General features: G+C 58.9%; 1 protein-coding gene across 11 annotated transcripts; it reads left to right on the top strand.

The window, feature by feature from the left end:
• Positions 1 to 1,723: 1,723 nt before the first annotated feature.
• Positions 1,724 to 10,999, top strand: ZNF687 (zinc finger protein 687). Of its 11 annotated transcripts, XM_046003172.1 has the most exons (12): positions 1,724 to 2,359; positions 2,823 to 3,088; positions 3,806 to 3,864; positions 3,950 to 4,025; positions 5,347 to 7,472; positions 7,597 to 7,775; positions 8,149 to 8,325; positions 8,413 to 8,575; positions 8,730 to 9,062; positions 9,158 to 9,270; positions 9,507 to 9,648; positions 9,793 to 10,999. In XM_046003172.1, exons 5-12 carry the CDS (start codon positions 5,364 to 5,366, stop codon positions 10,285 to 10,287), a joined length of 3,711 nt encoding a protein of 1,236 aa, XP_045859128.1. In that variant the 5' UTR covers positions 1,724 to 2,359; positions 2,823 to 3,088; positions 3,806 to 3,864; positions 3,950 to 4,025; positions 5,347 to 5,363; the 3' UTR covers positions 10,288 to 10,999. The 11 variants fall into 11 exon arrangements, with proteins under 11 accessions (XP_045859128.1, XP_045859099.1, XP_045859115.1 ...); XM_046003143.1 differs by lacking the exon at positions 2,823 to 3,088; XM_046003159.1 differs by lacking the exon at positions 2,823 to 3,088 and having other exon boundaries at positions 3,936 to 4,025.
• The last annotated feature ends 97 nt before the right edge of the window (positions 11,000 to 11,096 follow it).

The following is an 11,096-nucleotide window of genomic DNA, read 5'->3' as shown; positions in this document are numbered from 1 at the left end:
AGTCGTCTGTGAAACAGTGTTTAGCTTTCTAGACCCTTAGAATTTCAACTCCACTGCCTTTGACCTTGGTTAATACCTAACCTAACCTGTCTGTGCCACAGTTTCCTCCCCAGTAAAATGGAGATAATATTAATACCTCCCCCATGCGGTTGCGGTAAGGATTATGTAAGTTAATATACATGAAGTTCTTATAATGGGTCCCACACACAGTATGTGTGCATCAGTAATAACTATTATTCCACCCAGGAAGTTGCAGAGGAGGGAATGGAATGCCGGTTGGCCACATCCAGGAAGCTACTCTAGTTAGTGGTTCAGAGGTGTAAGAGCCCTAGGAGCTGGAGTAACTGCAGGCAAACCTCCAACAAGAAGGTGGCAGAAGGGGGGGCACTAATTCCATTTGCCCATCACTTTACAAAGCACCTTACGTTCTAAACGGGGTTGTCTTTTTTTTTTTTTTTTTAAACTTTATTTATTTGAGAAAGAGAGCACGAGCGGGAAGGAGGGGCAGAGGGTCAGGGAGAAGCAGGCTTCCCTCTGAGCCGAGAGCCCACGCGGGACTCGATCTCCAGGACCCTGGATCACCACCGAAGCTGAAGGCAGACGCTTAACCCACCGAACTACCCAGGTGCATTACACGCGTTTAATCCTCACAAAAACAATCCTGTCGGTTGGTATTACAATCCCCATTTTATCCATGAGAAAACCGATTCAGGGAGGTCGAGCGACTCGCCAGATAGAACCATAGGTTTCCCAAGATTTCCGCCCAGAGGCTCGGATTCACATCTTAATATCGTCGCTATTATGCATGCTCTCAGGGTGCGCCGGAGAGTTCTCGATCCAGAGGTCCAGTGACCCCTGGGCAGGGTAACTGGACCACTTTTATTTTATTTTTTTAAAAGACTTTATTTTATTTGACAGAGATAACAAGTAGGCAGAGAGGCAAACAGAGAGAGAGGTGGAAGCAGGCTCCCTGCTGAGCAGAGAGCCCGGTGCGGGCCTCGATCCCAGGACCAGAGATTATGACCTGAGCTGAAGGCAGAGGCTTTAACCCACTGAGCCACCCAGGAGCCGCAGGACCACTTTCAATAACCGCATCCCGGTGGTGAACGGTGTCGAGCGCCACAAACTGGAGGTTCGCAAACGAGAGAGCCGGTACGCGGGGTATGGGGGATGCTGGGTTTGCATAATATACTGATTATCCTCGTAACTCTGTGGCGGAACATCCCCTCCGCTTCACCCGCCTCCAGGGGGCGTGGCAACAAAGCGCGGGAAAACCGGCTTCGACTCCACCCCCCACCCCGTGCTGGGGCGGGGGGAAACGGAGAGCTCTTAAATGGGAAATGGAAGCGAGCTCCGGCTCACTCACACCCTATCTCCGTGCTTAGAAAGCCTACCAGCATACCGCTTTAAAATACCTTTGGAAATGGCCCAGGCCACACCAACTCTCGAACGTCACCTCTCCTCCACTTCCGGTCTGCAGGGCCGTCCGGGGCTCCAGGTGCCGGTTCCTTCCACACTCATAACTAATCCCGCCCCTCCTGCAAGACCTCCTGTAGAGGGAGAAGGCACGGGTGACGCCATCGCCCAGGAGCTGGTCCGCGGGAGAACCCTATCCACCTAGATTATAGAACGATTTAGACAGTGGGAAAACGGCAAGGAACTGGTCAACCAGATGACGTAATGTTTTGGGTAACGTCCCATTTTGTGACTTCTGAACAGCATGATTGACACTGGGTTTAGCTTGAGAAAACGGAGCAAACGGATCTACGCATCCGGGCTTCGTTCAGAGTCGGCGAGGTTCTCCTCAAAGTGCCCACCAAATAGAAGCTGAGAGTTCTTTTAATTTGCATAAGTGAACTGCGGGCTTCAAAAATTGCGGCCAATAGGGAGTAAGGGGGCGGAGACGCACCGGGATAGTCACCGCCTCTAGAGGGAAAGCTGGGCATCAGATTGGCTTTTTTCTAAGCGACAGTAGCGGAAGCCAGTCGTTTTTGAGATGCCCTGATGGAGCCGGTGGGCCCGGCACAACCAATGGGGAGAGGCATCTTCAGAAGGACTAGGCTCCTTGCCCAATGAAGCTGGGAGGACTTTGCGGGGCTAGTTCCGAGCGGCAGTGCTTACGGCCAACCCAGTGCGGCCCTGGGAGGGGCGCAGTGCTGAAGGACGGGGGTGTTGGCCAATGGCGAGTGCGGAAGCGGGCAGCCCAGACCTGGAACGCGGAGGGAGCTGAAGGAGGGGGAAGCCGAACGGGAGAGAAGCAGGAAGTAGCGGCGGCCTCGGGGAGGGCGGCGGCGGCGGCGGTGGCGGTGGGAGCAGGGTAGAGACCGCCGGGTCTCGACCCGCACTTGGAGTGGAACAAGTAAGCACGCTTGGGGTAATACCCGCCCTTGGCCCCGCCCCCTGGGGGGGCGGGTAAATACCCCCGCCCCTCCCCCACTTGGTCAACTACCCCCTTCTCCGCGCCGCCCCCCTGGGGCGGCTTCTAGGAAGGCCCCTCCGCTGCCTCCATCCCTTGAGGCGGATGGGCGAAACTCCCAGCCTGTTGAAAGCACAGCCCCTAGCCGGGTAAACGTGGAGGGAGGGTCGGGGTCCCCAAGTCCTGGCGCCCCGAGTCCAAGAGGCGTCCGAAGCACGGCCCGGTGACTGGTGGCTGCGGGATGTCGCGACCTAAAATGGTGTCCGTGTTTGGGGGCGGGGGCGGGGGAGCTGGGCCAGGCCGGAGCGGAGCCTGCACCCTGACTAGGCGCGGGTCAGCGTCCGGGCCCGCGGCCGGGCTCGGGCTCATGCCCCGGGCCGCCGCGCGCCTTCGGATCACTCCTCAGTCTCCAGGGAGCCGCGGGAGTCTGCGGGAGGAAGAGGCTGTGCGGCGCCGGGACGGGAGGGGAGGAGGTCGGAGTTGGGACGGACCCCTGTCGGAGAGCTGCGAGTCACGCAGAGACCGTCTTCTCCCCACTCCTCTCTTTCCACGCGCCTCCCCTACTCTGGTGAAGTCTTGGGCGGGGAGGTGTTGCGCGGCAGCTCCCCAGGGGCCTGGCCTGGCCGGGGCCGGTCCTTCCCTTCTCACGCCGGTGGGAGCGAGAGAAGCGCGGTGAGCCTCAGTTTCCCCAGTGGCTTCTCCTCTGTACACCCCGCCCCCTCCCGCAACCCCGGACATGCTCCCGGCGCCGGCCCTAGGCAGATGGCAGGGACTTAATTCCGCCCGCTGCCCAGCTTGGCGGCAGCCTAATCGCCCCCGGCCGCCGGCCCCTCGCCCTGCTCTGCAGGCCCCCGGCCAGGCGAAGAGCAGTGGAATCCCCTCCCGACCCAGGCCAGTTTCACCCTCTTCCTGTTCAGCCCCTTCCTTTGGCTTTTGGGGAAGAGTAAAGGGAAAGGGGGGAGGGCCAGAGCCGGAGAGTCTGGGCACAGCAGCCGCAGAAAGGCCTCGGCCGTGGGGTGGGGGAAACCTCTTCGGCCTTGAGCTTGTGCTGCTTGCTGGACTGTCCGCTCCTGGCTATCGCATGACCTCTAAGTCACTTGGAGCCGAGGGGGGAGTTGCTTGGGGAGGGCGAGTGGGTAGATGTTTTCCCCTAGTTCACCACCAGCCCACTTTTCCGAGGGCCTGGGTGGAAGGTAGCTCGGGTTTCTCCTGGTGGGGAGAGAAGCAGGCAGAGGAGGGAGGGCCCTAGTTCTCCATCAGGCCAGAGGCAAAGGGTGGAGGGCTTTGTTTAAACCCAGAGACTGCAGAATTAAGTAGGGTCTGCTGATGGGAAACTTTCTTTTCTTTCTCTTGTTGGTACCCTCTTCCTCCACGCTACCTTCCTCCCAGCATTGCCAGCTGCCACCTGCTGGGACTATCTTCAGTTTCGGTCTAAAGGCTGGCAGGAGGTGAGAGAATTGGCCTTGAGAAATGGCTTACATCCTGGGCAGAGAATGTGTAGTGACAGAGACTTTCTCAGTTTTTTCTTCCTAGATCTAGAAACACCTTGGGGGAGAAACTGGTGAGGAACAGATCTGGGTCCCCCACGATCTCCGGGCTGGCCATGTTGGTTAGTGCCACATACATCTTATGGGGGGGGGGGGGTGTGTGTGTGTGTGTGCAGGCGGGCGGCAGGCGCAAGCACTGGGCCAGATTGGGGTTGGGCAAGACTTCCTGGACTGGTGTTGCCAAGGAAAATGAAAAGGGTGAGGAATGTGAGTTAGGAGCTCAGAGCAGGAATGACAGGGATGAAGGGGCTTGGCTTTTCCCCTTTGCGGCAGCCCTGCTGGATAAGTTACCCTGGAGTTTGGCCCTGAGAGAGCAAGATGGGGAGGGAGGGAGAGAGGAGGGGCTGGCCCCTGGAGGGCCATGGGAGGGCAGAGGCACTCTGGGGAAGGTAGGTGAGCTTGCGGCAGGTGTTTGTGACAGGAGAGGCCTAGGCTGGGGCCCTTGTGACCAGGCTGCCGTCACGTCACGGTTTTCCCCTGTCTTTTTCTTTTTGTCTCTCTGTTCCTGTGTCTTATTCTTTCCATCTTGGTCTCTTGGGTGGTTTCCCTGAGTCCACTTCTCCTTGTTAACCAGGCTAGATCTCCAGGTGCCAGTTATGACCCCAAGTCCCTGGACTTAACCCTTAACCCTTGTCTCTGACCCCAGGCCTAGATTCCCAGTGCTTACTCCTTCCCAGCTCCTCCTTGACCTGACATGTCCTTGTTTGTCCTAGCTGTAATAATAAATCCTATCCTGGGTTCTGATTCTCAGGGTTATGATTCATTCGTGCTCAGAATCACCCTGTGATGTGTGGGTTACTTGCCTCCCCTCTCAAAAGTAAGGCGGTGGACATCAGGCCATTGATGCAGCTGGAACTAGAATCATTTCTTCATCTTTGCTTAAGTTACTGTCCCTTCGCACACATGGCCTTTCAGATCTCAGTGGATACCCAGAAGATCCATGAAGAATTATGAATGGATCCCACGCTGCCATGAATGAGCCCTTAGACCCAGAGCATCGTGTACATCTTCCTCCTTAATAGTGGTATTGATTAATTGATGGGTTCTGTGCTGGGCATAGGAGGGGCCAAGGTGGTTTTAACCAAGATGTTCACTGAATTCCCTCCATCTCTATAACCCGTGTCTCTCAGAAGTTCCTTTTCTTCTGCTTTCTGTCTATCTTGGTGTCTTCCCTGGAATGTGTGCCTAACCTACATTTCAGTTTTAGGGTTTGGCAAACCAGGTGTCTCCACCAGCTCTAGGATTTGTGCTGTGGTAAAAGTGTAGCCAATTCAGACTGTGCATGGTCCTGAGAGGATAAATATGGAGATCCCGAGGGAAGAGGGCCAGGGTTCTTGCCTCCAGAGGGCTCAGTTTCTTGCTATTTTCTTCCTTTTTTATCAGGTCTGGGACCTGCTGCCATGGGGGACATGAAGACCCCTGATTTTGATGACCTCCTTGCTGCCTTTGACATCCCCGATATTGACACAAATGAAGCCATCCACTCTGGGCCAGAAGAAAACGAAGGGCCTGGTGGCCCAGGAAAGCCAGAACCCAGTATAGGAGTTGACTCTGGAGAAGCAACGGCAGCAGCTGCCAGAGATGGCCCCGAGGTTCCAGCCCAGGCCTCTGATCATGGCCTGCCGCCGCCAGACATCTCAGCAGTCAGCGTTATTGTCAAGAACACAGTGTGTCCTGAGCAGCCTGAGTCCCCAGCTGGGAGTGCAGGAGGGGAAGGGGCCCGGGCTGAGGGGGTGACTAAGGAAGTACCTGTGGGGCCTCATCTGATGCAAAATGGTTTTGGGGGCCCTGAGTCATCTCTTCCAGGTACACCCCATTCTCCAGCGCCTCCCAGTGGGGGTACCTGGAAAGAAAAAGCCATGGAAGGCAAAGCTCCTTTGGACCTCTTTGCTCATTTTGGGCCTGAGCCAGGGGAGCACCCTGACCCCCTCCCTCCCTCTACACCCTCCCCACCTCGGGAAGGGGCCATGACCCCGCCTCCTTTCCCCTCTCCATTTGAGCTGTCCCGGGAGAATACCCCAGCCTTGCTGCCACCTGGTTCTCCCCCACCACTGGGGACCATGAAGCAAGATAGCTGCAGCCCCCTTCATCCTCAGGGCCTAGCCGGAATTGGCTCTGGCATGAGCCCCGAGGCCACGGGCATTTCTGCCGGTGCCTCGCCTCCCCAGGTTGCTGGGTTGTCCTTCTTCAAGCAGTCTCCAGGGCATCAGAGCCCTGCTGCCTCCCCCAAAGTGCCCCGCTGTCAGCCCCTGAAGGAAGAAGAAGAGGAGGGGCCGGTGGATAAGCCTTCCCCTGAAAGTCCCCAGAGTCCCTCCAGTGGAGCTGAGGCTGCAGATGAGGACAGCAATGACTCCCCTGCCTCTTCCAGCTCCTCAAGGCCTCTCAAGGTGCGGATCAAGACCATTAAGACCTCCTGCGGGAATATCACAAGGACGGTAACCCGGGTACCCTCAGACCCCGATCCTCCTACCCCCTTGGCTGAGGGGACCCTCCTGGCTGAGGCTGGCCTCCTGAAGCTGTCCCCTGTAACCTCGACCCCTGAGGGTCCAAAGGTAGTGAGCGTCCAGCTGGGGGATGGCACAAGGCTAAAGGGCACCGTGCTGCCTGTGGCCACCATCCAGAACGCCAGTACCGCCATGTTGATGGCTGCCAGCGTGGCCCGCAAAGCTGTGGTTCTGCCTGGGGGCGCTGCAACCAGCCCTAAGACAATGGCTAAGAATGTGCTAGGGCTGGTGCCCCAAGCCCTGCCCAAGGTGGAGGGGCGGGCAGGGCTGGGGGTTGGGGGGCAGAAGGTGAATGGTGCCTCCGTGGTGATGGTGCAGCCTTCCAAGCAGGCCACTGGGCCAGGGGCTGGGGGTGGCACAGTGATCTCGCGGACGCAGTCCAGTCTGGTGGAGGCCTTCAACAAGATCCTCAACAGCAAGAACCTGCTGCCTGCCTACCGGCCCAACCTGAGTCCGCCAGCTGAGGCTGGGCTGGCCCTGCCTCCGACGGGCTACCGCTGCCTTGAGTGCGGGGACGCCTTCTCGCTGGAGAAGAGTCTGGCGCGGCACTATGACCGCCGGAGCATGCGCATCGAGGTCACCTGCAACCACTGTGCCCGTCGCCTCGTCTTTTTCAACAAATGCAGCCTGCTGCTGCACGCCCGAGAGCACAAGGACAAAGGGCTCGTCATGCAGTGCTCGCACCTGGTCATGAAGCCCGTCGCCCTGGACCAGATGGTGGGCCAGCCGGACATCACGCCCCTGCTGGCCGTCCCGTCAGCCCTCGGACCTCCCACCTTGCCTGCCTTGGGCAAGGGTGATGGGGCCGCCATCGCCGCTGCCATCACTGTGGTTGCTGCTGAGGTCCCAGTGCTGCCGCTCTCGTCTGAGCCGCCTGCTGCCCCTGCCACCTCGGCCTACACGTGCTTTCGCTGCCTGGAGTGCAAGGAGCAGTGCCGGGACAAGGCCGGCATGGCTGCCCACTTTCAGCAGCTTGGGCCCTCTGCCCCGGGGGCCAACAGCACTGTGAGTGATCTCCTCTGGCCCTTCCTAGGGGTAGAGCTCGAAGCCATGGGAGTAGGATCTGGGAAGGTGTTGGGGGGGTTGGGCCACTCCTCACTGATCGGCCTTCTTTGAACCCCCTCGACAGGTGTGCCCGACCTGCCCCATGATGCTCCCCAACCGCTGCAGCTTCAGTGCCCACCAGCGCATGCATAAGAACCGGCCTCCCCATGTCTGCCCTGAGTGTGGGGGCAACTTCCTGCAAGCCAATTTTCAGGCCCACCTGCGGGAGGCCTGTCTACATCTGTCTCGCCGTGTGGGATACAGGTGCCTCCTGCCTCTCCCCGTGGCCTCGCTACTGATCCTCCGCACCCCTTCCCAGCCTCCTACCCCTCCAGCGCTTCATGGCCCCCTGCGTCCCAGCACCAGCCTTCTGGCTGGCCTGTCAGGGAGAGCCCCCTCTCTCCTGCTGAACCCCAGTGTGAGATCTGTGTCCTGTCCCCATGGTTGTGGGGAGAGCTCCAGTTCGGCCTCCGCAGGCCACCGTCAATGGGCAGGGTCTGCATACCCCTCCTGTCCCCACCTTGGTCATGCACCACCGCAGTTGATCAGCTCTGGACTCCAGCAGTTCCCAGGAATGACAGGGCTGGGGTACGGGCCAGAGACACCCTGCTTCACCTCCGCGCCCTCTGCCCCCTAGGTGCCCCAGCTGTGCAGTGGTGTTCGGGGGCGTGAACTCCATCAAGTCCCACATCCAGATGTCGCACTGCGAGGTTTTCCATAAGTGCCCCATCTGCCCCATGGCCTTCAAGTCTGCGCCCAGCGCCCATGCCCACCTGTACACCCAGCATCCCAGCTTCCACACACAGCAAGCCAAGTGAGACCTGGCAGGAGTAGGGTGGGCTAGAGCGGGCTTGGGGCCCTGATGGGCAGGGTGTCTGCACTGTCCTCTCCACCCACACAGGATGATCTACAAGTGCGCCATGTGTGACACCGTCTTCACTCACAAACCCCTCCTCTCCTCACACTTCGACCAGCATCTGTTGCCCCAGCGTGTCAGCGTCTTTAAGTGCCCATCTTGTCCTCTGCTTTTTGCCCAAAAAAGGACCATGCTGGAACATCTTAAGGTATAGGAGTTAAGGGACAGAGGCGGGGTGCTTTGCTGTGGTAACCTGGGGCTGGAGTGACATAACCCTCGGAGTGGGGGTGGGGGAGCAGTGAGGCCTCCGGCAGAGCCAGGCCCTCCCCAACAGTGGCTACCCCCTTGTCTTCCTCTTACAGAACACCCATCAGTCCGGGCGCCCTGGGGAGGAGACAGCTGGGAAAGGGGCTGCGGATGCCCTCATGACCCCCAAGGCTGAGCCCGAGGACTTGGCTGTGTCCCGGGGAGGAGCAGCTGCCCCTACTGAGGAATCATCTTCATCCTCAGAAGAGGAAGAACTGCCCAGCTCTCCTGAGCCCCCTCGTGCAACCAAACGGCCCCGACGGGAACTAGGGAACAAAGGCATCAAGGGTGGGGGTGGGGGCCCTGGAGGCTGGACCTGTGGCCTTTGTCACTCCTGGTTTCCTGAGCGAGACGAGTATGTGGCTCACATGAAGAAAGAGCATGGGAAGGTGAGTGGGGCGTCCCCTTGGGATTGGTCTGGGTGGCTGTGGGGGTGGGGGTCTTAGAGCCTGGCTCTGAGGTTCCCTACCGTCTGCTCTCCCAGTCAGTGAAAAAGTTTCCCTGTCGCCTGTGTGAGCGCTCCTTCTGTTCCGCCCCCAGCCTGAGGCGCCATGTCAGGGTCAATCATGAGGGTATCAAGCGAGTTTACCCATGCAGGTAACCCTTGCCCCTTCACCCGCACCTCCCCTCCCGCGTCCCCTTCCTCTTTCTGAGCAGCAAGTGACCTGCCTACCCCATGCCCCCAGCCTTACTGAGCACCTTCCAATGACTTGTGTGAATGGACCAAAGGTTGAGGCCTCCCTCTGCTCTGGGAAACCCCGCAACCTTAAGCCACAGGCCTTGGTCTTTGGGCTATTCAGCCGGCACCCACGCTACCCACTCTCCCCCTGTAGGTATTGCACAGAGGGAAAGCGCACCTTCAGCAGCCGCCTGATCCTGGAGAAGCACGTCCAGGTCCGGCATGGCTTGCCGCTCGGGGCCCAGTCCCCTGGCCGGGGGAGCACCCTGGCTCGGGGCCCCAGTGCCAGAGCCCAGGTAGGCAGAAGCCCAGCCTGCTCTTTTGGGGCTGTGGGGCTAGGAAACTGCAGGGCTCTAGGCCCTGGCCTCAGGAAGCAAGACAGGGGTGCCAGGGTCAGTGTAGGGTGATAGGAAGGCCTCATTTCTTCCTCTCATCGCCAGGGACCAGGAAGGAAACGCCGCCAGTCCTCTGACTCTTGTAGTGAAGAGCCAGACAGCACGACACCGCCAGCCAAGTCCCCTAGGGGTGGGCCTGGCTCTGGAGGCCATGGCCCCCTGCGCTACCGGAGCAGCGGTTCAGTGGAACAGAGCCTCATGGTGGGCTTGAGGGTGGATGGTGGTGCGCAGCAGTGCCTCGACTGCGGCTTGTGCTTCGCCTCCCCTGGCTCTCTGAGCAGGCACCGTTTCATCAGCCACAAGAAGAAACGGGGTGCGGGTAATGCCAGTGCCCTGGGCCTGGGTGATGGGGAAGAAGAGGCCCCTCCACTGAGGTCTGACCCAGAGGGTGGAGAGTCTCCCTTGCCTGCGTCTGGAGGCCCGCTGACCTGTAAAGTCTGTGGCAAGAGCTGTGACAGCCCGCTCAACCTCAAGACCCATTTCCGCACACACGGCATGGCATTCATCAGGGCCCGGCAAGGGGGCAGTGGGGACAACTAGGCCCAAACCTGGACTGACCGGCCGCCTCCCCTCCTTCTTTGTTGGGAGCCTGGGTCACTGCTGCTGCTGTTGTCCCCAGGCTAGGGATTTCATTCTAATTCACGTTTTGTTCAGCTCCTCTCTAACCCCCAAACACAACAGGCTTTTGAGGATTATAGTGATTTGCAATCCCCCCTTTGGGTTTGGCCCTTGGGTCCTAGTAGAGTGGGCCTTCCATTCCTCCTTTCTGAGCCCAACACTAATTATCCTCTTGCTGCAGACCCCAAAGTGGGTTGGGGTGGGAGGAGGGCCTTTCCTAGGCCTGTTAGCTGGGCCCAGGGAAGGCCTCTGCTGGGGCCCTCAGGACGCTTCTCAACCCTCAAGGGCCTGGCCCTGCCCCTGCACCTTCAACTCTCTGGCACTTGAGCCCTCCACCCCATCCCTGCAGTGCCTTTCACTTTTTTTTTTAACCCAAAAATCCAGGGGGGTTTGGTAGGGACGAGTCCTGTCAGGGGGGGCCCGAGGGAGAGGAGGGGGACAGGCTCTCAGGAATTCTTTATTCTTGTAGTAATAATAATACTAACAGTGGGGAAATGGGAGGGAGAAAACCAGACCATTAAAACTGCTCGTGGTTTAATCCCCATTCAGGCTTCTCTTTTTATGTGACCTAAACATTGTGGGCTTGGCAGGGAGAGGGCAAGAGTCAAAGTTGGGGAGGCCGTTCCCAGGACAAGGTGACACTGACTGAGACAGGCAGGGAAAGAGCAAGTCTTCCTCAACCCAGTTCTCTGCCTTCGGCATCCAGGATACTGAGGCATCTGCTCTTACTC

Source organism: Meles meles, chromosome 1 (assembly GCF_922984935.1).
Source record: "Meles meles chromosome 1, mMelMel3.1 paternal haplotype, whole genome shotgun sequence".
NCBI lineage: Eukaryota > Metazoa > Chordata > Mammalia > Carnivora > Mustelidae > Meles > Meles meles.
This window is presented reverse-complemented; position numbering and strand designations above follow the sequence as displayed.

Coding starts and splice junctions, on each gene's coding strand:
- ZNF687 (XM_046003151.1), top strand. CDS start 5,364: ATGGGGGACATGAAGACCCCTGATTTTGATGACCTCCTTGCTGCCTTT. Junction 8,576..8,729: donor CCATGCTGGAACATCTTAAG/GTATAGGAGTTA, acceptor TTCCTCTTACAG/AACACCCATCAGTCCGGGCG. Junction 9,271..9,506: donor AAGCGAGTTTACCCATGCAG/GTAACCCTTGCC, acceptor CTCCCCCTGTAG/GTATTGCACAGAGGGAAAGC.